This window comes from Rattus rattus, chromosome 6 (assembly GCF_011064425.1).
Source record: "Rattus rattus isolate New Zealand chromosome 6, Rrattus_CSIRO_v1, whole genome shotgun sequence".
NCBI classification, from domain to species: Eukaryota; Metazoa; Chordata; class Mammalia; order Rodentia; family Muridae; genus Rattus; species Rattus rattus.
The window spans coordinates 132,494,843-132,522,835 of record NC_046159.1 but is presented as its reverse complement, the minus strand read 5'-3'; the positions used below and the strand labels follow the sequence as shown (position 1 = coordinate 132,522,835).

Sequence of the window (27,993 nt, the reverse complement as noted above, 5' to 3'; positions counted from 1 at the left end):
AGGGAGAACAAACTACTTCACTAGGACAACACACAACTTACAGCTACTAGACATTCTTCAACAAAAGGAGTCAGGACATGAGGACGGATGGTCACCATGATGTCCCGGAAGTCAATGGCTGTGACTTTTCCCGTCTTGGCATTGTCTCGTTGCACAAAGGCTTGCTTTGCGTGCTCCAACTGTATTTCCTACAGTTAGAAAAGGTAAAACGGTTAATTTACGTCTCTTTCTGACTGCAAATGACTGCTCGTTTTTAAATCAGACAAAATAAGCCTACATAGTGATTTAACAGGCCCCACCTGCCTGTTTAAATGCTTCCCCCTAAACTACTGTTTCCTTGGAAAGAACATTCCTCATAGCACTGAATATTAAGTTGGTAAGCACACACTCTGTTTTAAACGTTACACTCAGCAAAATCCAAGCCAGGCACGATGGCACATGTATGTGATCTTGCACTCAGGAAGCAGAGGTAGGGAGACCAAGCGTTAAGAGACGGTCACAGACACATTATGCCTCTGAGGTCAACCTGGGCTGTGTGAGAAAGCCCTGCTGTCTAAGTTACTGTTCAAACGCTGTGAAGCAGCACCATCACCAAGCCAAGTCTTATAAAAGAAAGCATTTAATTGGGGGCTTGTTTACAGCTTTAGAAGGTTAATGTAAAGCAGACCGGCCTGGCACCAGAACAGTAGCTGGGAGTGTTACCTTCTCACTTGCAGGCAGAAGAGAGAGGCACTGGGCCGGGGATGGGCTTTTGAAACCTCAAAGCCCACCCCCAGCAACAGAGCTCCTCTGACAAGGTCACATCTCCTAATCCTTCTCAAACAGTTCCAGTAACTGGGGACCAGGCATTCAAACACATGAGCCTATGAGGGCTATCCTCATTCAAACCACCACGCAATGTTTCAAAAGAAGGAAGAGAAGGTAGGAAAGATACAGGAGGAGGAGGGAGAAGAGGAGGAGGAGGGAGAGGAGGAGGAGGGAGAGGAGGAAGAGGAAGAGGAGGAGGAGGGAGAGGAGGAGGACGGAAAAAAGTCAAAGGAATCAAATCAAGTTCCTTTGTTTCTAGAATCTGAGATATGAAGAAAGTTAAAATAAAAATGAAGTTTAGTAGCTTCAAAGGCCTGGCTAGATCCAGCAAGCAATCGTGAGCACACGCTAATGGGTAAGCGCTTGACATAACAACGGTGAAGGAGTGTTCTCTGCTGGAAAGCGCTAATCCTCAGCACTGGCACTACTGATATTTGGGGCAGGTTAAGTCATTGTCCCAAAAGGCTGCCCTGTGCCAGTTGATCCTCCCAGTAGCTGCTAGTAACTCCTCCACCCGAGGCTATGAGGGTCAAAAATGACACCACGTAGAGCCCTGTGTTCTAGAATAAGAAGGTGGACAATTTGTGCATCGGAGGAGGAAAGGCCATAGAAGCACGCTTGGATATATCATTGATGTGACCAAACTCCACAAGAATCATAGCTCTCTACTGCTATGCCCAGGAGATAAGTGTAGGCACAAAAACCAAACACTGCTTCCCACTGAGGCTCACATCACACTACTTCTGTGGAAGGTCCTGCTATCATCTTCCTCAGCACACTGCCCACATTCCAAACAGACCTCGGAAAGCTAATCTCCATGAAACTTAAAAGTACCGCCAAAAGGCTATCAAGGATTTCAAATTATTTAAGATGAAATGGTAAGGAAGCCATCTCTTCGCTTTGGTAACAAGATGACACTAATTGTTCTATGGGTCACTGCAATCTGGAGTGACAGGAGTCTGTCTGATGTTGCTGTGTAGTTAGACTTCCTGTTTCCCTTGCCCCGCATGAGAGACAGGATGAAATGTGATTGATGAAGTATTAATAATGACTGGACCTGGTTAATTAATACAGTTGTGAGTTATGGTTTTCTGTACTTTAAAAATGTAAACACTGGAATTTTAAAGATTAATTAATTAGTAAGAAAATGGTCTTTATCTTATTGACAGTTTCTCCTTAGTTACATACAGCATTGGCAACTTTTAGTGCAGGACACCCAGATGAACCTTGTGAGCCCAGATCCTTCTAGAGCCCTGAATTTGATCTTTACTTAAGATGTGCCAACCGCCCCAGTCCTCAGATGACGCGAACTCTGCTTTCCAGGAAAAGAGCTGCCACGAAAGGTCAAAGATTTCGTCAGAGCTAAGGATTACTGTCTGCCTCCAAATCTCCCCACTCCTACCTGCTAGACCAGAATTTCTAAGAATATATCCTGTATGTACCTTATAAAGGCCATAAAATTACACATCACTAACCCCACTATTAATGTCCTCACCAGGGACTCAACTCTGGAACCTTTGCTGGGCTCAAAGCTTAATTATTGACATGCTGGTTTCCCAGTGACACACCTGAAGAGCTGTTGTTTTCAATTCTGTAAGCTTCCTTTCTCCCAAGTGCAAACCAGTTGCCAAATTATGTTCCCCGAGCCTTTAAAAGTTCCCTCGAACGAATCTTTCCTTTTCTGACAGCAGTGGGTCAGTGCTCCCTGAGACGTGGCTTAGGTTCGCTCATGGTCCTCACTGTCACTCTCTGACCACAGCAGTCCACCATGCCTGCACCCTGTCACCTTTCAAAGCCCCAGATCCAGCCTCCTCTTTCCTCAGCAGACAGAGCCAGTGGCCTGAATCACAGAAACCGATCTCCAATAGAAGGTCCTCGGGATTCTCGGGGACGTACTCAGGGCAGCATCTCAGCCATGCAGACCCTCTATGCAACTGGAAAACCCATCTTGGCCTCTGCACTGAAAATCAGTGCCCTGTCATGTGGTTCTAGAGATGAGCATGTTTTGGGATAGTATTCCACTGTCCATCAGAAATAGGGTCTTCACAGTAGAATTCCCACCTCTGCCATGGATGCAGTGCCACATTCTGCTTACGTTTTCGTCTAGCTGTGCTGTTATAGTTCTAGGTGCTGGGGGCACTCGTGTGGCCAACTGAATGAACAAACCAGGATCTATTCAACAAAAACAGAGTTGTCTATCCAAGAGCCTCAGAAATTCAACAGGCAGAAAGTCTAACTGCTCAAGACCTGTAATGAAAAAATGACCACAGTCGTATCCCATTGAAAGCAAAGGCCATGGTATTCAGTTGAAAGGAAGAGAAGGAGGTCTGTACTCAAATGCAATGCCAGCGCTTTAGAGAGCCAAGGCTACTCTGAGAAACAGCAAGGTACCCTGTGGGTATTTTCTATCTTCCTAGTTAGAACTCTGTCTCAAGGACCCAGAAACAGCTTCATATGCCACAGCCAACCCTTTCCCTCACAGAGCAGAAGTCCAGAACATGAAGACCAGTTTATCTGGAATGGCAAAGAGAAAAACAGATGCCCAAGGTTTGTAAAGGACCCATGATGGCCAACCCTCAAAAGAGGGGGTGAGTTTGTGATGGGAGCATATCTGTAAAGGGAACATTGCCTCCTTTGCTGACTACACAGTTCAGTTGGGGAGCTGCCAGCAGGGATCCTACAAACAGGCAACACAAAACAGAAACGTAACTAAACAAAACAACAAAAACAGCTCCTTTTATCCTGATGATGAGCAAATTGAGAGTTCATTTTTCACAGCTCCTAAAAACTGGAGACTTTAAAATTCCATGCCTGAACTTGAAGCTAACCAGTGAAGAAGGTCTAGGCTGGTCCTTCTATGTAAGCTACATTACTAAAGACAGGGCTTGCTCCTGATAGTTAACCTAGGCTTGACCAGCCTTGAAACCTCAGAATCCTCTTCCCTTGGTTAGTACCATCACATACAGCACACAGGTCATAAGCATTAACCTTACGGCACCCGGGGAGAGCTGAGGTCCTCCTGCAGGGGCAGCAAAACTGGAACTCAAGGCACGAGCGTGCGCGCGCGCACACACACACATATACATACACACTCACACACCCCATATGCCCCCAAGGACAAGTGCCTGCTTGCTACCTGACCACAGTGCCTATGAACCCTTTGAAAACCATACTGTAGGGAACTTGACTAAAACTATACTTGACAATTAGGAATCTAAAAAGCTCTAAGAATTTCATTTTATGGCACTCAATCTATCTATGTATTTATTTAAGACAGGGTCACATGAAGACCAGACTGGGCTCAAACTTCTACACAGCCAAGACAGACCTTAGACTTTCTTTCCAGTTCCTCTGCCTGTTGAGTACTGAGACGATGGGCATGCGCCATCATGCCCAGAGGATGCGGTGCTGAACACTGAACCCAGGGCCTGCTTGTATATCAATCTTCGTGCTCTAGATTTTGCCTCCGCCTGGTTTTGTGAGAATATAATAAAATTCCTGTTTCCACTAAGGCAAAAGGCAATGTAATCACTGATCGTCACAAAGAGAGAGCCGTGATTCTTCCCTCAGGCTCGACTCTCCTTTCAGCCCTCAGAGCCCTGAATGGGTGTGGAATAGGAGTGGGGGTATGGGTTCGGGTGAGGAAGCCTGAAGGGCCAACCACACAGACAACTCTGCAAATGTTAAATTCAAGAATGTGTGAGCTTTGAAATAAATGGCCTGACACAGTGACTTAAATCCCTTGACGGTATCTCTATAGCCACTAACTAATGTCTAATACATCTGTAAGGGCCGCCAAGAGGTTGATGTTTCTTCCTATAGTGTGCCGGAAGGGACAAAAGTGGGATGGAGAACACGGACAGTAACACTCATTTCCTAAGGGAAGGGAACAAAGAGAGAAGCCATCATTATAATAAAGTATTTACAGGTTAACTGGCGGCAGGTTAAAATCCGGGGAAGGAGATAGCCGCCTCTCTGTATTTCTCTTAAAAAAGAAAATCAATGGGAAGAAGATACCGGGGTAGGTGGCAGCACAATACACTGGTCTCTCACTGATGAAACTACTGATCGATGAAAGGAGACGTTTCCCACAAGCAAGCATCAGTGGTAACGCTTTAACTCTGGGCAAAGGGACACCTGTCACAGATGTCATTTTCCACTGATGGAGGGGAATGGTAGCCCTGATGACAGTGCGGTGTAATGCACCATGACACGACTTACTGCATGGCGGAGCTCAGGGGAGCTAGCTGGTGTCTTAGGCCCCAAGGCTTTCTCCACAAAATGCATACACCAGGGCCTGCTGTCCGGGTCATTCATGACAGACACTTGGTAAGGCTTAAACACTTGTAAAGTTCTTTCTAATCTAGAACTGCTGAGTCATAAGAACCAGTCACAGGCACAGAAAGATGGACACGTGGACACGTGGACATGGCAGAGAATCATAGAAATAGCTAACTACTAAATATTTACTGCCGGCCTAAGGTTGAGGCAGGGTTTTATTGAAGCCTTGTTTGAAAAGACTTCTTATCTTCATTTTATAGAAAGGCACGTGAAGTGGGAGGTGGGGCTGGGAGGGTGATTGAGTTTCTCACTCAAAGTCCCGCAGCAGCTGAGCCGAGATGCACACTGAGGATGGTGCCACTCCAAACTGAGAGTCCTGACAGCCGAGTTATGCTGTCCTGGGGAAAATCACTGCAGGATCAAGCTGTTTGGACCCTAACAAGCAAAAAGAACTTCAAAGAAAACTTTGAGTGAGCCTGGAGAGATAGTCCTGTTGTAAAAGTGACTTTTACTCATCCTTAAAACACACACACACACACACACACACACACACACACACACACACACACACACGATGGGGGAGAATCTATGACAATAATTTGGATGCTAAAAAAATGAAGCAGGCTATATATCCAAAGAATTCTCACGTAGGATGACGGGAAGAGAGAGGACTCCCTCCAGCACAGATTAAGAATGCTTTCACCTGTGAAAGAGATGGGTGGTCATAATAAGAAACACGGAGCGGACAGTTTATGTTAAAAACAAAAGTTAAGCTTTCTACAAAAGGAACCTTGAAAGCACCAGTGGGGTGTAAATCTGGGAAAGTCACGTGGGCTGCAAGTTAGGAGAAATAGAAGGTAAACCTCGTGCTGGGTGCAGGCCTCACACTGGGGCTATGCCTTCTTACATTCTCAATGCCTCATGCTGTAGACCCCGTGACTTTCATCCTATACATGGAAACATGAAGTATAGTGCTTGATACTAGGTCTGACCCTGGAGCCTGTTCTCCCTCTCTTTCTCTCTCTCTCTCTCTCTCTCTCTCTCTCTCTCTCTCTCTCTCCCCTCTCTCTCTCCCCCCTCTCCTTTCTCTCTCTCTCTCTCTCCTCTCTCTCTCTCTCTCTGTGTGTGTGTGTGTGTGTGTTCACACGCATGTGTCTGTCTGTCTTTTGTGACATTGCATCAAGCAACTCTCAACCTTAGAATCCTCCTGTTCCCGCCTGTGGGCTGGGGTGGCAGAAGTGTGCTAAAACCATCTGCTTGGGAGCCACAATCTTAATAAGCAATCGGCTGATTGTTTTGAAAGGATGTCTACTTAAAAAGAAAAAAGAAAGAAAAGTAGAAGCAAAAAGTATAGTTGTAGAAAGAGCTGCGATTATCTCACAATACACAGGTAGAGGAGGCAACAAGGATCAAATTGATACTTAAACTGAGTAGAGAAAATGAAGCAGGGACCCTTGGAGGAGGGGAAAAAAACAACAAAGAAACAAAGCAAGCTGGGAAGAAGGAGGGCCTGAGAGAAGGCACATCAGCCCGTGAGAATAGTCCTCAGGTGCCAAGCCAGGGAGGTTTGCTATTTTGAGACTGTTTGTAACTGGAAAAGAGGGACAGGGCACGGGACCCACGACACAAACCAGGACCTCTGTCACCTAAGGCCAGAAGGTCCCAACCAGGCCATGTGCAGCCATCTCTGAGTCCCTTCTGCTCAAGCACCAGCGACTGCTTCCTGACCCTGTGCTCTGCAGCATGCTGAGTTACGGAGCAGGCTTTCACTGTAGCAGATTCCAAAGACTTCAACACACCCATGCGGATTGCTGGAGGAAAAAAGTCAAACTCCTCAAAATTGCTATCTGTATAGAAATAAACACACGTGGGGGTCACCCTGCTTCTAGTCTAAATTCACGCTTCTAATAGTTCCAAGTCTGTCATTTCCTTAATAATCTCCAATTTTCAAGTGGGCATACTTTGAATGTAAAAAGATTCTCCTCGCCTCTATTCAGACATGCCAACACATTTGTGCTTTAAGCCTGAGAACTATTTATTCGGTAGAACATCAACAACAACAACAAAAGTCTACAAAACAGACCATAGATCCACTTGAGCTATAAAGCAAAGACCGCGGTGGAGAGATAAAATGAAACAAGCAAAAACCTGGTTCATTTTTCCTTTTGGGTTTTCAAAACTTAAAAAAAATATATATATATACGATTTTAATAAAAACAAAGTCAAAACCTTAAAAAACAAACAAACAACAAAACCCTCTGGTAGTAGAAAATTCCAGTCAAAATAAAGTCGGATGTGGAAATGAAGACTAAAGTGAATAAGGAATGTTTGCCCAGCTCTCTAGAGTATTTAATATAAGTGCCCTAAATTTGCATAATTTTAAGCTAATTGGAAAATAACCTGAATTGAGATAAGGATAGACATACGCAAGTATGAATGTATGTGCTCTGTGTGTGCACATGTGTGTGAGCACATGTGTGTGAGCATGCACGCACAAAGGTCAGAGGAGGATGTCAGGCACCTGTCTACCATTCCCTGGCTTAGTCCTCAAGCAAGCCTTCACTATCCTCCTGTCTCTGGCTGCTACCACACCGAAATTACAGCCACATGCACAGCTACCCATGGCTTTTTACATGTGTGCTGGGATCTGAAGACACGGCCTCATCCTTGAACAGCAAGCACTCTTGACACACTGAGCCATCTCTCCAGCTCCCACATCTACACACATGAGGTAAAGAAAATGGAACCGAGCAACATGTACATAGAGAGCGACGGCATCTCCAGTCCTCACGTCTCATAATCATGAATTCTGCCATGCAGTCCCATTTGAAGACTCACGGTGAAATTCTGCCCCGAGTTCCTCGGGTTGGACCATCAAGAAGAGCCGTCTGGACAACGCCGCCCCATCCTCTGCGCGTAAGGCAACAGCAGGATGGAAAACAAGACCAGTGTGTCTCAACGTTTCCTCGCTCTTCTGATTTCCTGCTCAATTTCTCAGTGAGTAACAGCCGCAGAGATGCTAGCCTGGCTCTCAGCAGGGAGTTACCGTAAAAGCCAGCTCAAGCTGTTCAACAGGAGGCCAGGCTGACCAACTGTGGACACAACACAGTGAATCTTGATGCCTTTGTCCCGAATGTAAAAAGTGTCTGAGAAAATGGAATCTAACTCTCCGAGTGGGCTGGATTCCACACAGATGCCAAAGAAGCTCTCCTCTGTAGAGCTGGGCAAACAATGCCAGCTTCCTACACTCCTCATTTGTCTTTGAAATACTACGCTTATCGAAGTCATAAACCAGTACCAATGTGCATTATATCTGCCAGTAGCAACTTACAATCAATAGGAATAGGTTCACCTGTTGCAAACCAAAATACCGACATGGTCTCTGGCTGTCAAGGATTCATGGTCTTGATACTTCCGTTAACCGCAACTTCTAATAGTAAATATCTGAGATCTGCTTGCGGTTTCGCTACACTGTCAAGTGTATGTAGATAGCAACAATCCCCAAACCTGTCCATGAGTGGATCACAGCTTGTCATCTCTGTGCCTGTCAGCTCTTAGCCCAAGGCCTCTTGACAAACCTTGCCTGCTCAACAAAAATGTATTAGTGAATGACCTGTCTCCTAGAAGTACTGATAACAGCACAATAAGTAGAAAACAGACATGTAGGTAATATCTACACTCTGAATCAGGTATAAAGCACAACAATTATTTCCAATTTCTCCAGCCTTTTTTTTCCTTTCCTTCCTTTCTTCTTCCTCCTCCTCCTTCTTTGGTGGTGGTTTGTTTTGAGACAGGGTTTCGCTGTGTAGCCCTGGCGTTCCTGGAACTCACTCTGTAGACCGAGATGGCATCAAACTGAGAGACCTGCCTGATCTGAACGCTGGGATTAAAGGCATGTGCCACCGACCAGCTTCCAAGTGTTTCTTAACAATCTCAGCTAATATCAAAATCTATCTGTAAGGCATACATATAATCAAAGCTTTGCTTGAGGAGGTGAGAGCAGAGGCAGACAGTCTTACAGAGGCACACCTATTTGCCTTTAATCCTAGCACTCGAGAGACAGAGGTAGGCAGTTCTCTTGAGTTCAAGGCCAGCCTGGTGGATATGGCAAACTCGGAGCCTATCAGAGCTTCCCTGTCACAGAAAGACACTAGAAAAATTGCACAGTTGAAAAAATGTTCGCTTTATAACATTTACACACACACACACACACACACACACACACCCATTATTCATGAAGTAAAGATGAAAGAATTACACATAAAAAAACCCACCAGCCATCCCTGCTGTAGTATAAAGGGAGTAAGCTATGTGTCCCCTAGTGTCTTCTCAAGTCCTTCCCCAGAAATGAGGAACGAGAATCCAAAAAGTTGTTTTTCTGTCCCTGCTGTTCTGTCCTGGATTTGTGAAGTCCATACACAAAGTACACACAAGAACATACATGCTCGCCATCTAAGCTCTGACAGACAACCATGACCTCAGTGTGTAACACTTACTCAGACCAGGCATATTTGCTTAAATAGAGCACAGATTGTATTGAATAGAGGGAGAAACCTGCAGAGTGATATATACTGAGTGAACTGCACACAAGCACAGCTACCATCCCTGCTGGCTTGAACCAGCTGAGGTCTTCCTGGGAACATCAGTAATTCCCTCTGCCCCTCAGGTTCCTCTGCCTCACTAGAGACGGGAAGAGAGTGTGTGGTGGTAGCTTTCGCATCTCAAATAGGCAAGCATCTCTGTGTTCATACAACAGAGACCACAGCCAGGGAGCAGCAGCTACCTTTCTGAGTTCTGCTTTAGAGCAGGAAAATGGGTGCACCTGACAAAGCAGAAGTCTCAAACACAGGAAACCGAGCTCACTGTCTTAGGGCTTCCATTGCTGGGATAAAATACCATGACCCAGAAGCAAGTTGGAGAAGAAAAGGTTTCGTCACTGGAGGGGATTTGGCTGTCTCATCCCCACCACTTCATCCCCATTCTGCCTCCACCCCCTTGCATCTGCATCTAGGGTAAGTTCAAAAAAAAAAAAAAAAAAAAAAGAGGAGTTGAGATTCGAACAACACTTCTGGTAACAAAGAACTGAGGGCAATTTCCTAAGCAGCTTTTCTACAGGCTCTGAGATGAACGATCCCAAGAGAATAACATCCATCATTGTTTATTAAGTAATAGATTTTGTAAAAAGAAATAAGGTTGCTGAGGAAAGTAAACAAGTTCATAAAAACCCAAAAGAAAGGAACTCTTTTATAGAGATTTGTCTACCAATAGATATTGATCCCCAGTGACTAAATATAATGGTGTAAATTAAAACATTTTTTAAATGACACTTGAAGAGAAAAACCCAGACATAATCGTAATTTTATTGTTTTAATTCATTCCTAGTTAATCTAGAAGAGATGAGATTCATTATAGCATCATCATAGAATAAGAACTGTATAATCATATTTAAAAATGCTGTCCGGCTGATCTCATCATTGGTCCAATGATCCAATCACAATAGAGGGGAAGAAGAGCTGTGGGAGGGACAGAGCTAGCTTAGGAGAGAAGAGAAAGCCAATGCCCTCCCAGCAGATCACACAAGGCATGGCAAACACAACCACGCATGCATGTACACACACACACACACACACACACACACACACACACACACACGGTGCCAATCTCTAAAGATCAACCTAAGAAACAGTTTCCGAAGCGGCCTGGATGATTTCAATATGCAGCAATTTGAAACTCAGTGGCTTAATCTATAAAAGACCTCAGAGGAAACAATTTCACAGTTAGAGACACGGGGCTGCATTTTCTCAAGAAAAAACACAATATTTGTGCATCGTGGGACAAGCAGGCACAGATCCCAGTTGCAATTCTCATTTCACTTTCTTAGAAAGCTGCAAGGAAAACGAACTCTCTTAGCCATTGAGCCATCTCTCCAGACCCATGATTTTGCCTTCTTTGACATAGCAACCATAAAAGGATCGTTTTCACACTCTCAAACAGGAAGAGTTTCTGCACAGTCTTTTAAGAACCCATATAATTCTACAATTCAACAAACTGGAAAAGAAATACTTCTAAATTTCTAGCCTTACAAACCCATTGTGAATCAGGCTTCAGGGCAAAAGCGAGCTTATACTTAATCCCTTTTTCCGTTTTTCTATTTCAGTTTTTAGGAATAAGACTCCAGGAGCAGTAGAGATGGCTTGATGGTTAAGAACACTGGATGCTCTGCCAGGAACCGGGTTTGATTCCCAGCACCCACATGGGAGATCGCTCACAATCGCCTGTAACTCCAGTCCCAGGGGATCTAATGTCCTTCTGTAGCAGTACATACAGTTGCACAGACATGTAGGCAACACACACACACACACACGCACGCACACACACACACACACACACACACACACACACACTAAAATAAAAAATTAGAAGAACACAAACACAAATAAGGCCTTTGATATAAAATATAACAGAAACTGTGAGAAAAATAATTCAGGGTGAAAACATCAGGTAACTAAAAAAATGAAAAAAAAAAAAAAAAGAAAGAAAAGACTTAGACCTACCAACAAAAACTGAGTGAACTCTGCATATGTAAGGTGTCTTTTTCTTTCTTTTCCAAAGTGTAGTTGCACGAATTCTGAATCCCAGTTAAACGGAATATGTTGATGAATTGTCGTCTGTCCAAAAACTTGCTTGACGTCCTCTGAAAACGAATAAATTTGTGGTTAAAAGAAAGTTAGGTTCTTAGATGAATTCAAATGGGCATTCTTACTTGCTATTAACAATCTATGCACGCGTATATCACAAAACTTTGGCAGAAACGGAAGTCAGAATATTCATAGAATGGTTGAACTATTAGAGTTAATGACTTCAGAAATTAGGTAAAGAGCTAAATTTTATCCCATTTGTTTGTTTCCAAATACAGAGACTGTTTTCTATGTAAGGACAGGATTTCATCTTTACTGGCTACAGTGGTTTGAAGGGAAATGTCCCTCACAGGCTCCCGTACTCCAACACCTGGTCTCCCACTGGTGATGCTGTGTAGGGAACTTATGGAATTTTTAGTTAATGCTTAGAGAAGTGTGTCACTAGGGGCCATCTGTGATGGTTTATATCTTGTCCTTGACTAGCCCCCGCCTCCCCTCTGTTCCTGCTCCTGCCGTCTGTTGTTGGGCCTTCCCCTCAGATGCAGAGTCATCTGGAACCTTCAGGAAGTTGCCTTTAGTCGAGATGTTTTGTCGAAGTAACTAAAAAGTGGCTAATACAGTAGCAGAAAACCCATCCATACATAACAAACATTTACTGTAAGTGAGACAAAATAAAAGTCATTCGCCAATTTTGGTTAGATATAGAGCCTAGTAACCGAGCTGAGGCAATGTTCAACAGCTCTGAGACGCCATCTGAGCTGGAGTCAGTTATAAATCTTTCAAGCTGCTCTTGTGGTAAAAGACAAGAAAGAAAAAAAAAAAAAGGCAGCAAGAAGCCCAAGATTTTAGCTTTAACACCAACACCCCAGCCTACAACCTCAAGAAAGGGCTCTTTTTGGGTAATGGTGAAAATCCTGGAATTCACTCCATAGGCCAGGCTGGCCTTGAACTCAGCTATCCACAGGCCTTGGCCTCCTGGGATTAAGGCATACCCCACTACTGCCCAGCTTAACTAACTTTTGGTGGGGTAGGGGTGCTCGACAGGAGCATGAAAATTGTCCAAATAATTCCAATCCAAGTCGTAATCCTCTGTGTACTAGTCTCCACTCATCCCTGGTCATCCTTAGAAGATGGCGCTCAAGTGTGGCTCACTTGATGAGTATTTGCCTAGCATGGGTGGGGAGAGAGGGGCAGAGGGGCAGAATGGTGAATGTGAACACACACACACACACACACACACACACACACACACACACACAGAGTATAGGAAGACTAACACAAAATAGCATGAAAGTTACTTTTCTAAATAAACATTATCTTACTTACTGGCCTCTATCCATAATGAAAATGTGCCTTCAAAGGTTGATGGGAAAATGAATGAGCACACTAGTGAATTTTATCCTTGTTTTCCACCTACTTTAATAGATCGGTCAAAGGGGCTCATTTTTATAACCAAACTAAGCCCAGCTCCTTCTCTTCCCCCCTTTTTATCTATGAAGGAAGAAAAAGAAAAAAGAAAAAGCACTCTGAGCGGTGCCAAAAATCCCTGATACCTGTCTCTACAGCTTCTCCCAAATTTCCTACGTCTACCCCATTCCACCCACAAAGTTTTCATTCCATGTTTTTAAAGGTTCTGGAAAATTTTACTTGTCATAAAAACAGCAAGGCCACCGCCGGCATATGGTTGTGTATGTTTGCACAGAGAGAGTAAGAAAAAAAAAATCAAAATTTTGCTGGACATCTATTTTATAAATGGTGGCAAAGGAAAAAAAGAAAGGAAGGAAGGAAGGAAGGAAGGAAGGAAGGAAGGAAGGAAGGAAGGAAGGAAGGAAGGAAAGAAAAAACCCTCAGGCTGAGCATGGTGAAGACAATAAAATAAAAATTTCAAAGTACCTCCCTAAAGTTCTGAGAAAGAGAGGGAAAGGGAGAGAGGAGAAAGGGAGAAGGAGCCTGGCTTCAAAAGAAATAATATAAACCAAGAATTAAATATTTAAAGAAAACAAATGGTGTAGGGAAAGGAAGAAGCGAGGCTCCCTTACATCTAGCCAAGGGTCAGTAAGGTGAATTAGATCGTAAACTCCATCTCCATTGAGAACTTTCTTTCAAACGTCTAGGGCTCCAGTTCTACTAGCAGTGACAGCCACTAAGTCTTGGGTGCTTACCAAGTGACAGGATTATTATAATGATTGTTTCAAGCCCCTTAGCCTGAAGCCAGACTTCCTCCATCAGCAACATGTCCTAGGGTAGCCAGAAGCGCCTGTCCAGCTCTGTGTTCACACCTCAGACTGGAGCAGGCCCAAGAGATTCAACAAAATCACCACACCAAAGGAGCAGCCACACTGGGGATGCCACACTCAGACAATAAAGACCACATCAAAACCACACACGGACTGTTTCCATAAATACAGTCAAATTCCATGACTCCAGGGTGAGTTTCTAATGACAAGCAAACAAAAGAGGCTGTCTAGGGCCCTCAGGTTAGTTGAGGACTCCTCTCAGCCACGTAATCCATGGGAATCATTTTAATGCACTGAGTTCGGGACAGCTACAATAACATCTTTTCTTGACCCTTCCTTTATGTTTCATGGAAAGTAAGGGAAAATATGAAACAGACAGGATATATAGCCAAGGTATCCAGGCATTTTACTGTCACATGACCTGTGGAAAAAAGGAAGTTTGGAGAAACTGAAGAAACCCGTGCTAAAGTTTTCGACACCTTTTAAACGACTAACGCCCATATTTAAAATCGTATTTAACATACATATTTAAGCATATCTATGAGCTTAAATAACTTAGTGAACTTAGTGAAATGAAAATAAGTTTCATTCTAACTAATAACTTTTCCCCTATAGTTAACCATCATCTGCTACTTCCTTGATGTCAGACTCCAACACGTAACTGTGAACCTTTAGCGCTGGAAGAAGAGCGCTTTCACCCCAATTCTAGAGACCTCGATTTTTGAAGTACTGAAGCCAAGCGCTGCACTTTAAAGCTATGATCTCACTAAGATTTTGCTCAACCCTAATACTCGCTGACCCTAGTTGTTACCAAAAAATGCTGTTGATGTGGTCTATAAGTCTACATTTGTCTGGATTTACCATACATCTTTTAGTTCCACATAGATTATTAATCCCTTGATGGCACAGCCCCACTGCTCACATGTGATGCCTCTCCATTGCTGGCCCAGTGGTGGGCAGAGGACAGCTTCTCCCTAAGTAGTTTATTTAACTGAAATCAGCCAGTGAAAGCTTACAATAGTTAACAGGTCAGAGGGTAGTTTTGGAAGCATGATGTTTCCCATATGGAAAAGTAATTTCTGCAATCGGTAACCAGTTTACTGGTACTCTCATTCATCTTGAGTCCCTCTTCTCAGTGACCTTCAGGAGAAACAATCTCTATGGTAACCAGCCCCACTAAGTTTTTCTGACACAAGGGTAAATAAAGGACCTTATGGAAGAGAATCGTTCACCCCTAAATCTTAACTCCCCCTTGAAACAGCCAACAAATATGTAAGGAGAGCTAGGGCAGTTTCCAGATCACCCAGTGCAACAGTCGTGTGGAACAGTAGTCATACGTGGACCCTGAGGACACAGGGTGACCACAGTGCCCCAACTTCCTGCTTCTTAGCTGTTTTAACATACCGGCTACTGTAGAACTCCAGCTACTGTAGAACGGATGCTCTGAAAGAGCTGGCTATTGCCTCGAACCAACACAGTGCTGTGCCCACTTCTGTGGGAGAAATGTGTACCATAGGAGGTAAGGAGCTAAACCCAAGTCTAATCCCCCAAAATTCACCAGGATCAGGTTGGCACAGCATTAGCACTGGGGCAGGGGTGCTCTCCACAGCAAGGAAGCAAAATTTGTGGAAGGAAAGCACAGACATGGGAGAGAAAGGTTTTTTTCGACTTTGATGTAGGCCCTGAAGACTACCCTATGTTTATCCCCGGGGGATGGGGGGGTGGGGGTGGGATTGGGGGTGGGGGTGGGGGGTTAACAACAATTTTCATAGGAGTTCTGAAGCAGAAAGTGAAGTTCATTTCTTCTGAGGCAAATTAAAGGTTCAGACACTGTATTTGAGTCCAAAGCCACCCTAAGACGTGACAGATCCTGCTCCAGATGCTCAAGGTATTTCCATAACCTGTCAGCAGCAAGTACTATTCGATTTAAATTCCTAAGACTTAATGCTGCATTTACAGGAGGCAGGAAAGTTTGTTCTGGGGAGAGCATAGGTCTCCGTGCTGTATAGAGAGTGGGGGTCAGCAAGGACTAGAGGCATTTGCCAGTTGGCACAGGGTCTACATTTCACAGCGGCTCTCCTGGCCTTCCTACAGGGATTATCACTGTGAAATTGTCAAGCCAGTAGAAGGGCCACAGCCAGTGATGTGCAAAGCACAGAAGGTCCTTTCTATTTAATGTCCCATCCAATGAACTGTTATGAAACCTTCAAAGATTAATTTCCGTCAAACTAGAAGGCACACATACTTTCCCCAAAATTATTTTTGAGGTCATAAATCTGAACTTTTTGTTCAGCCTCAACAAAGGGCTTGGAGCCATTCATTTTCTAAACTCTTTGCCTTCAGGTTTACGAAACGGAAGTAGGCACCGTAAGTGAAAAAGATCACAGTAATTCATGATGCTCATCCCTCTGTCAAAGTCATCCCTAGGTTTAGAAAACATGAACATGCTACCACAGACAGTGTCCTCCTTTTAGGAGCACAGATACCTTTTCCATTTAACTGTTTATGAAGTCTCCCTAGCCTTCTGAGACAACAAGAGGAGCGTGCCTCATCTGACAGCAGAAAATGGTAAGCTAAGAAACAAAGCAACACACATGACTGGTTAAGCTCCACACTGTCCCTTCCATAGGCAAATGAAAGACACCAGAGTTAAAATGTGGGACTCTCCTATAAGCCAAACCCTTACCATGTCCAGACCTTTCCAGAATTTTCTAGAGTTAAGCTGAAGGTGTTTTAGTTTGTTTGCTTTTTTACATTTATTTATTTTTTTACTTCATGTGCACGAGTACTTTCTGTGTACCACGTACATGCAGTAGTACCCATAGAGGCCAGAAGAGGGCACTGGATCCTGTGGGACTGGAGGTCCAGACAGCTGTGAGCTCCCATGTGGGTTTTGGGAATTGAACCCAGGTCCCGTGGAAGAACAGTACCAGAGCCCTTAATTACTGAGCTGCCTCTCCAAGCCCCTAACCTAAAGTCTTAGGAAAGAAGAGAAAGTCCTTTTTTTCCTGTCATTTTTGTTGCTTTCTTGGTTTATAACTCAACAGCTGAGAACCTTCTGGAATGTTATTTTCCCTTATCACTTACTTAAAAGGATGGAGAAAAAGGTTGAGGCTTCTCCTGGCATAAAACGTAAGGTGGTATCCATGGAGCAAGGCCACTCAGAGGAGGCAAGCTGGACTGGCTGCAAATGGGATGGCAGCACTGGGTGCAGGGTTTAGAGAGGCAGAGGCATGCTTTTCTAAGCTCCATTACTCTTCCAGAAAGGGAAAGCAAAAGGAGTGCTTACCTTTTAAAGCATAGTCAACGTTATTTCATTCTGGGCCAAACTGTGTTGGAAAGGCCCACGGCTCCCATCAGATCACCAGCAACTTGATGCTATCTAAGCCAAGACTTTACCGAGCAAGCTCACTTTCCTGAGTTTATCTACGGGACTTTTTTTCTCCACTAATGTTTTCTCACCATAAAGTCAACTATACTTTACATATCATGAAAACATAATTACACTGGACAGGGTGATGTTGGCCTCTAGGCCTAACATTCAGGAGACTGAGGGAGGAGGATTGTAAATTTGAAGCCAGCTTGGGCTACATAGTGAGATCTGTTTTTAAAAGTGGTAGAAACAATTACAAAGTAGCAATTGTTTCTTTCCTGAAGATGAATGGTCAGACGTCCCTAAGAAACAATGACTCCCTCCAAAATACTAGCTGGCCTCTTGTAGAAACACAGTAGCCAATGATAGAGGACTTAAAAGCATTTAAAAGCTGGGTCACACATAAACTGCTTGTACACACACAAACACACACACACACACACACACACACACACACACACACACACACTAAAAGAAAATTTATATTAGTAAGCAAATCTGGCCAGATAAGAATATGGGAGTTCAGAATTTAAAAAGTCAATTGTAGTTTTACATATATGAAATAGCAATCTAAAAATAAAATTGAAGAAACAATCCCATATGCAATTTCCTCAAAAAGATACAAATTTAATAAAAATATGAAATACATCTATTTTTCAAATGCTACAAAATGTTTTTCATTAGAATAATTAGTATTATTAAGATGAAAAAATAACCAAGGCTTATACCTTGAATCCAATACTCAGAAACCAGATGCAGGTGTGAGGCCAGCCTGGGCTATGGTAGTGAGTTTAGGCTGGCCTGAGCTACAATGTGAGACCCTGGCTCAAAATATAAATGACTAGATAAAATTGATCGGTGGGAGGTAGAAGTACTTCCCAAAGTTGGTGTTAAATGGTCATACTCCCCAAAGTGACTATAGATTCACAGCATCGTAGCAAGCTTGAGAAAAGAGACAAGCTGACTCTCAGATGCATATGAGGGCTCAGGGAACCCAGAAGAGCCCAGGTTTAGCGTGTGTGTGTGTGTGTGTGTGTGTGTGTGTGTGTGTGTGTGTGTGTGTGTGTGTGTGGTTTTCTTCAAGATAGGGATTCTCTGTATAGCCCTGGCTGCCCTGGAACTCACTTAGTGTGTAGACTAAGCTCGCCCAGAACTCAGAGATCTGCCTGCCTCTGCCTCCCAATTAAAGACATGCACCATGACCATCCAGTGAACCCAGGCAATTTTGCAATACAAGAACAGAGTTGGTTTTTAGTCAGTACAAAAGGACTGCAACTCTGAACTGCAGTCACAACGTAACATAGGCTAACACATGACCCTAGTAAGCCAAGAAGCATGATTTAGAGTCAAAAGTGTGCTGGCTGCCATGAGCTCTCCAACAAGTATGGCTGACAACCCACCAAGAAACATGAGCCCTTCACTTGTAAGACAAATGATCTCTACATGCAAAAGAAAGTCAAGTCCAGCCCTGACCACCTACAGCTAACTCAAGATAAACCAAAAACTTAAAAAATGGAAGAGCTATATCTATAAAGGTATTAAGAGGTAAAGATATGAATATAAAAAATGGAGGCATGGTCCTTGTGGCCTTGGGTAGGATCCAAGTGTATCCTTGTGACTGGATATGAAAAAAAGACAAAAGGAAAAAGAGAAGGAGAACATGGACAAACCGAATGTCACCCCACTTGTTTTTGTAAGTGAAAGATAGCTTACAGACTAGAGGTGGTGGGTAGGAAACCATGTATGATAAGAAACTCTAGGGGTTGGGGATTTAGCTCAGTGGTAGAGCGCTTGCCTAGCAAGCGCAAGGCCCCTGGTTCAGTCCCCAGCTCCAAAAAAAAAAGAAAAAAAAAAAAAAAAAAAACTCTAGAATACAGAGAGGACTCTCGCAACTCAGAAATAAAAATCAATGTATTTGTAATAATTATGTGTATGTGCATGCATTGATATGAAGAGGTTGGAGTGGTGTCATATGCCCTAGAGCTGAAGTCACAGGCAACTGTGAGCTCCCTGCTAGTGCTGGTACTTAAACTTGGGCCAAGCTCAGCATGGCCTTGGTGGGTACAGAATGACATGGCTCCTGACCCTGGGACAGGGCCCTGCTGTTGAACCTCCATGAGTGTCAATGGCTGCTGTGGGTGTGAGGCTTCTTGGTATAATAGCGTATATATTTCCCATTCCTCCGAGAAATGTCCTCTCTGTTAACATTAATCATTAATGACTCCATGACAGTCAGACAGCAGGCGTCCAGGAGGCACAGGTATAGCTAATGTCTCAGCAAAATGGCAAACACTGGAACCTTCAAGACAGCCCTTAGGGCTATGGAGAAGAGCTCTAAAAAAAAAATATATATATATATATATATATATAGATAGATAGATAGATAGATAGATAGATAGATAGATAGATAGATATAGATATAGATATATAGATAGATAGATATAGATATATATATGCAATATGAATTATGAGGGGCTTCATGAATGTAAAGAAACAAAGGCAGCTACTTTATGAGCCAGCTTGTCAGAAAGATACAATGGCAGGCACGTTGTGGTTTGCCAGGGAGTTATCTGTATTTTGATGCTAATTCCACTGCCCCAAGGACAGCAGCCTAGTCAAGTACTCAGGAATCAGTTGACTTCACCAGAACCTTCTCCCCATTGAATTTGTAAAATACAGGTGAGGGGCAGGTACAGGATAGAAGGAGGCCTGCCATTGGAGGAGAAGGAAGGATGGGCGGGAGAGGAGTTTGAAGGAAGAGGAGGAGACTGGAACAGAAAGGAGAAGAGACAGGAATTGAAAGGAGAAGAGACAGGAGGGAGAGGGCGAGAAGCCATGGCAGTTGATGTTAAGATTCTGCTCTGTGTATTTACAGGTTGTTATGAATGTTCTTAAGGGATGGATGGTACTGGGCTTTGTATGTTTAGGTGGGCAACTATATCTTACCAATTGGGTCAAAGATTATTGTGTTGTGTGTTCTTTTATGTGACAGTTTGAGTGTAGGAAAGTGTGTGGTGGCAGGAGACACTGGGCTGTCGCGGAGTTGGGATGTGTTTCTGCCAAGATATCTAGCAGATACCTTGGGGTACTGAGGTGCTGGACCTAGGGGGATAAAAGACAACAATACCTCTTTAATTTTTTCTATTTTTACAACACACACAGATTCCAGAGTTCAAGGTCAGTCCAGGCCCAGGTGTAGTAGAAATGGTAATTTCAGGTTGGGGTTCCAACCAACTAGTTTATCATCTGTGCTTAACAATGGCAGACAGATCTCTAAATTCTTTTGCAATGTTAAGAAAAAAATATATGCTTGCGGTCTCTTAAGAATCGAAGGGTGGGGTAATGGATGCTGATTCACAAGATAATCAAAAGGAAACCTGAAGTAAATGACTAGATTGATATAGAAAATAAGACTGGACCTGTGTTCTGCAGGGTCTGAGCTATCCAGAGAATTTTTAGAATAAAAATTGTGTGCATGTATACACGTGTGTGTGTGTGTGTGTGTGTGTGTGTGTGTGTGTGTGTGTGTGTGTGTGTGGAGGCCAGAGAACAACTTACAGGAGATCTCTTAGAATAGCGAGACAGCAAAATCTCCAGAGAGAAAGCAGAACATAGAGAAAAGCAGACTGGAAAACTGTATCAAGCAGAATACCACTTGGATTCAGGATTTGACTTCAGATTGTTCTTTCCACAGCTCCCAGACACCCCTTCCTTCAGAGCCCCCCTCCATGCCAAGGAACAATATGTGCTCTTAACCACTGAGCCATGTCTCCAGCCCTGACAATTCTACTTAAAAAGGACGAAAGATAAAAGGACAGTTTTCAAATGGGAAAAAGAACTAAGGAGGCCCTTTTCCAAAATAGAAATGGCCCACAAGCACCTAAGAAAGTGTCCCACACTGTTAGCTTCATCTAGGAAGATGAAGACCAGTGGCTAACACTTAACATGAGCAGCCATAACCAAGAAGAACATAACAAGTGTGGTTGAGGATGTGAAGACTCTGGAACCCTCAAACACTGCAGGAAATAGCAAATGCTACTTTGAAAAACAGATCACACCCAGAGTTATTGCATGACATAACAATGTTATTTCCAAGTGTGCAGCCACAAGAAATGGAACCACAAAGCCACACAAAGTGTGCATATGAATGTTCATAGCAATAGTATTCGTTGCCAAAGGACAGTAACGACCTATATGTGTACACTCAGTAACTGGTGAGCTAAGCAACATATGCTAAATCCATATAATAGACTTATTTTCCAAATAAAAAAAGGAATAATTTAATGTTAATATGTGGACAAGTGTGTTAATATTATGGATGAATCTTATAAATATTATGCTAAAAAGTCTATACTAATAGACCACATAGTCTGAGTTAATTTACATAAACTCAGCAAGATGGCTCAGCAGGTAAAAGTGCCTTCCACCGTGCCCTCATACGGGGAGAAGTACTCATGTAAGATGTCCTCTGGACAACACACACACACACACACACACACACACGTGCACACCCACATACTATGACGGGCACACACAATAAACATTAAAAATAATGTTGCAAACAGACAAATTCATATAGACAGATAGATTAAGGGAAGGGTTACCTTGGCCTAGAGGGTATCAAAGAACCAGTCGTGTATTGAGAGGAAAAGGTTGGCTGGTAATGAATCTCTTGTTGGGGTGACAAAATGTCCTAAATTTCCAAGTGCTAATGGCTGTGCAAATCTTGAAACCAAAAAAATTATGCAGCTAGGAAGAGTAAATGGGGGCATTTAAAATTTCAATAAAGCACTTTGAAAAATCTAAATGACTGCTATAGATTCACTTCCGACTAATTGCCACAACTGGGCAAACTGCTTGATTCATCACTCAAGTCATTAAAATGAAATAAAATATCTGTCTTGGAGAGTTATTTGAGTTGAGTGTTCTGCATATAGTCAGAGAGGTGACCATCAAGATAAGACAAAAAGTCTTAACTATACTGGAAATTATTATTTGGGCACCAAATATTGACAGATGATTTTTTTTATAAATTAAGCAGAGTGCGATTTGGAGCTCATACATCTCTCAAAAGGCACCAGTCTTCCTGTAGTACTTAAATCCATCCTTCCTTGAGCTCACATGCTGAAATCTGAAATGAAAAGAGATCAAAATCTACGTAATTTTCTATTATGTTTCTTAAAGTATGAAATTAAGAAAGATTAAGAACCTCCACTCTTTACTTTGAAGATGTTTCAAATGCTAGAAATATTTAATTGGCAAATTACTTGCACATGCCATTAAGTGGTTAGACTGAATTTGTTTTTACAAATTCTATGGGCTCTCATTCCTTAACCTCCACCACACTATAATCTGAAATCAGCAAGGTCTTCACTTATGCAAATTTTAACTTCCTACATCTTTGTTTCCATACAGAATAACTAAATTAATGCTCTTTAATTTCTAGAAGATTCACTTTTCGAAGCTTCAAATCAGCGAAAACGAGTTTCCCATTAAGATAAAAAAGATTCATCAAGCTATTCCAAACACTAAACCATAATATCTCTCCTATTGATCTTAAAATGTCTATTAATACAATAAATGCAAAAGGGATGTTTCTGTTAAACACCCAAGTAAGCCTTTTAAGGAGACAGGAGAACTATAGACTACATCACGCTCTCTCTGAAGGGTTCTCCACTTTCTCTAAGTCTTATTCCTCAAAGAAAATCTGTGGGTTTTCTAGGAGAAGTAATAGTTCACCTGCTGATACAGCTAACTACAGCTTGTAGGAACATGCTTTCCAAGCACTGCATAAAAGATGAACTTGAATCACAAGTTAAAGAACAATGGGCAAAGTGGATGCACACAGCCTGTGTCGTGGGCCCCAGTGTCAAGGTTGTCATCTCAAACCCTTTTGACAAGTACCTTTTTCTATTAATCATAGTGAAGGGACCGAAGAGGGGGGTGGAAAGAATGCTTGCTACAATTGAGGCTCACTCAAGAAAAGTCTGAAAGAAAATGGATGTCATTAGAGCAGTAAGCACAGAGTGTGTCACATTACAAATGAGTTTTCTTAAGATTTATAAAGCTTTTTACGGTTATTTTGAACACATACAGATAGCGGTGATGTGTTTCTTAAGACAGACAGACAGACAGACGGAAAGACAGATAGTGTGAGCGTAGCCAAGCTGAGCTCTACTGAAGCCATATATGATATCAGTGTATTTAACTGTGAAGTATAATTTAAGCCTCTTCCAGTTTTACACTTGGAGAGGAATAGAGCTGCCCTAACAGAAGGTCATATGACATTCTGGAAAGAACACTCTTGCAGTGCCAGGAGACAAGCTGTAGTTTCTAGGAAGCCAGTCACCTTTCCCCCACTGAGCCTGCTCACGCACGGAACAATAAATGACACCAGCTATTGTTCACCGGAAGAATGAGCTGTGTTCCCTGGGAGAGCTTGTTTAAAACACATTCCCAAGCCTCACGCCCCAACATTCTGAATCAGCAGGGGGAAGATGGAGCCACAGTACCTACAGCTTTAACAAACACCACACGCAGTCACCTGAAGAACCTAGGGTCAGCCTCATGGATAAGAACCACCCTACTGTAAGATCTGAGATCTACAAATGCTCAACCATAAATCACCACAGTGGACGCTGGGGAACAATGTGGCCCAAAGGCCAGCAGAGATTCAGCATGAGACATAAACAGCCTCTCACAAGCTCTAACTCAATCAATGGCAGAGAGGCCAACTCGCAGGCTCTCCATGTGTCTGCTAGAAAAAGCACTGTGCACACAGTGAAATGACAAGGTCTTCAGTTGTCACACATAGAGCAAGCCACTTAAAATAGTGTTGGGAGGCAAAGAGCAGGCTGTGGTCCATCTCCAGATGTGCTCGCTTTAATCACTGCTGGGTCAATTATCATTTCCTTTCATCGCCTCAGAGGAGCACAACCGAGCAACGCCAAAGCCCCCAAATTTTTTTAGACAGCGTGAAGAATCCTAATTCATGTCATAAATGCAAGCATAATATCTATATTGTTTAAAAAAATTCCTAAGCTAGTTTCCTTAGACGGATGCTATCAAAAATAATTTTCTCACAAAAGCATTAACATACATTTAACCCTACTTAACGGCTTCAAGAGCAGATGTGCGAAAGCACACCCACAGCGAGCCCATATTAGTATGAAACTGTTTTATTTCAATTAAAATGTCTAACTATCCACCCCCAACATATACCTAAACTGTAATTTTCTCTAAGAACTTCCAATATGCTCTTGATTTTTGTTTCCTTTATCAACCTATCAGAACAAATCTGCCTTGCAACTGTTGGAAGAAATCAGTCATTAGCAGCAAGATTACAGTGAATTTTCCAATTTAGAAAAACTGTATTTTTATCTCTCCCTCTCATACTGAAAGAATAATGGTATAATTTTACTATTTTTAAATAAGCTGTACAGTTTAAAATAGTCAAATCTCCCCACAGCTCCAAGCTTCAGGATCTAAGGTGAGCAGCTTAGCTGTGTGTCCTCTGCATCCTTCCTTCTCATGCACCAGTTCTCGTCAGCTTGCAACTCGCACGCACACAGGTGTGAGGCATGTGCACACGCCGACACACACAGAGACACACAGACAGTCACGCATACCGTCACACACAGATCAACATATAGACACACGCACACACACAAAGACATGCAGAAAGGCACACAGAGACAGACAGACACACACACAGAGTCACACACAGACACACATATAGATACACACAGACATGCAGAACGACACACAGAGACACACAGACAGTCACACACAGAGACACACAGACAGTCACACACACCGTCACACACAGATAAACATACACACACACACACACACAAAGACATGTAGAAAGGCACACAGAGACAGACAGACACACACACAGAGTCACACACAGACACACATACAGATACACACACAGACATGCAGAACGACACACAGAGACACACAGAGAGACTCACATACAGATACACACACAGACACACACACACAGGCATGCAGAAAGACAGAGACACACTCACATACACATACACACATGAAAACATGCAGAAGGACTCTTAGAGAGACAGACAGACAGACAGACACACACACGGATAAATGAATAGACAGACTGATGGGTGGACAGACAGTAGGGGCTCTCAATCTAATCACTCTCTCTCTATATATATATATATCCTTGTGGAGAATGGTTAACCTCCAGGCCTGTGGTTAACTAAGAGTGACTTCACATGGCTGTTGTGATTTACTCTTCAATTGACATTCTTCCACCTTCCCAACAAGCCTGCCCTTTGGGGGGGAAAAAAAAAAGAGGCCCTATTTTTAAAATGGACTGATGAAGTAGCAAAAAGTACAATATTTTAGCCATTTGAGCATGGACGATTCTCAAATTATCCCACCAACTGGAAGTGCTCTCTGATACGGCTATCTTTCAAAATTGAAGCCATTATGGTCAATCGTGCAAATCCGTATTTAGCTTCTCGTAAATAGTGGATATTTGACCCAATGAACTGGAACAGCTTCTGAACAGTGTCTGCACTCTGACAGGATGCTCCAGCTTGGGCTGGTTCACTATCCCCGTGGAGGAGTCGGATTACAGAGCTCATGGCCTTCTTACCTGGGGTCTCAGCTCCTTGACCATGTGCCTGAGTGGAAATGTTCGCCTCCCCTTAAAATCTACTTACTGTAGGACACTAGGTTTCTTTTAACAAAAGACCATTATCTTTGTGAAATGCCAAGTCTAGAATCAGTATTAACAGAGGTGCTGGCAAATGACTCTTTACTGACCTTTAAAAAAATATTCATAGGAGGAAATGGGGAGAAAAAGTTTGGAGCAGAGACCGAAGGAAAGGCGATCCAGAGCCTGCCCCACCTGGGGATCCAGCCCATATACATACAGCCACCAAACCCAGACAATATTGCTGATGCCTAGAAGTACTTGCTGACAGGAGCCTGATGTAGCTGTCTCCTGAGAGGCTCTGCCAGAGCATGACAAATACAGAGGCAGATGCTCGCAGCCAACCATTGAACTGAGAACGGGGTTCCCATTGGAGGAGTTAGAGAAAGGATTAAAGGAGTTGAAGGGATTTGCAACCCCATATGAACAACAATACCAACAACCAGAGCTCCCAGGGACTAAACCACCATCCAAAGAGTACACATGGATTGGCCCATGGCTCCAGCTGCATATGTAGCAGAGGATGGCCTTGTGGGGCACAATGGGAGAAGAAACCCTTGGTCCTGTCAAGGGTGGACCCCACCCCCAGTGTAGGGGAATGTCAGGGTGGGAAGGGGGGAAAGGGTGGGTGGATGGGTGGGGGAACACCCTCATAGAAGCAGGGGGAGGGAGGATGGAACAGGGTTTATGGACAGGAAACAGGGAAAGGAGCTAACATTTGAAATATAAATAAATTTTAAAAATAAAAAAAAAACTCAAACCCAAACCTAAAACCAAAACCAAAGCAAACAAACAAACAAACAAACACACCCATGCCTTCAGTTTCCATCTAGTCCGATACCGAAGATGACCCAGCCTTGTGGCAAATCTGCCTTTGCCCGAATCGTGTGCTTTCCTTTGACAGCCTGCGTTCCCACACAGTTCACTCTCCTCCCTTCCTACAGCCTCCCAGCCCAGGGCTGGAACAAGCTGTTGCAACTCGTTTCCTTATGTCACCAAGCCTGCCTGTTGTCCCAAGGTACAGCGAATCACATTTGTCACTATAGGAATCCACAGACGGAATCCAGGGAGGGAGGGTCCCTGTAGGTGTCACCTGTGTCACAGAAGCAGCTGCCTGAAAAGAAACAGTCTGGAATTAGGAATAAACTAGCCCACCAGCCATCATTTCCGCTTTATGGGTTTTGCGTAGTATGACACAAACACAGCACAGAGAGCTCAAGTTCAGACTCGTTTCCCAAATGCTAGTTTGAGCAAAGTTAAAGAGATTTCATTTCCTGCAGGACTTGTCAGTGCCTTAATAAACTTAGGTTCTCATGCTTTACGACTGCCTTTTTCGCATAACACTTGTTAACACACACAGGAAATGCTGCACCAGATTCAACATCTTTTGATGTAAAAATTAAAGGACAGAGTCACTGTACTTTCTAATAACAGCAAGAATAGACTGGTTTCTGGGCTCGTTTCGTTCCAAAAGGCAGGGTCTCTGGCTAGGACCTTACAATGTAGACCAGCTGTTCTATTCACACAGTAAGACACCTATTCCCCTGCCTCACTCACACAGAGACTCAGAACTCCCCGTTTTAAGTATCGCCATGGTCCTCAATTGGTGCTATCAAAGAGCCGCACCAGCTCCCAACTGCTTTCCTATCCCATAAACTCTTACCGGGGTCCTGAAGTTACAGTTACATGGTTTCTCCTCCCTGACAGGACCATTCCCATCTCGAAATCTGTACCTTTCAATCTCCTCCTCATCCCCTGACACAATCCACCCTTGCCATGCTCCCTCTCCCCATACCCAGGCAGCCAGCTCAGACGGCCTCCATCTTCTTCATGCTATTGCACTGTGCTTTTCCCACCCCACTGGAATGCAAGTTCTAAGAGGAGGGAGTGTTTCCGTCTTGCTCACTGCTCTATCACTTGTTCTAGCCCCTCACAGAATCTGGTTCAGTGGTTTCAGCCATTTACTTG

The 27,993-nt window shown here is 43.3% G+C and overlaps 1 protein-coding gene across 1 annotated transcript in view; it reads right to left on the bottom strand.

The window, feature by feature from the left end:
* The window catches only part of Slc25a13 (solute carrier family 25 member 13), a 180,864-nt gene that overhangs the window by 76,176 nt on the left and 76,695 nt on the right, over window positions 1–27,993 (bottom strand). Inside the window, exons 5-6 of the mRNA XM_032906962.1 lie at window positions 11,643–11,782; window positions 42–188 (exon numbers count right to left, since the gene is read on the bottom strand). Of these exons, the coding sequence (XP_032762853.1) occupies window positions 42–188; window positions 11,643–11,782 (287 nt within the window). The remainder of the gene's footprint in view (window positions 1–41; window positions 189–11,642; window positions 11,783–27,993) is intronic.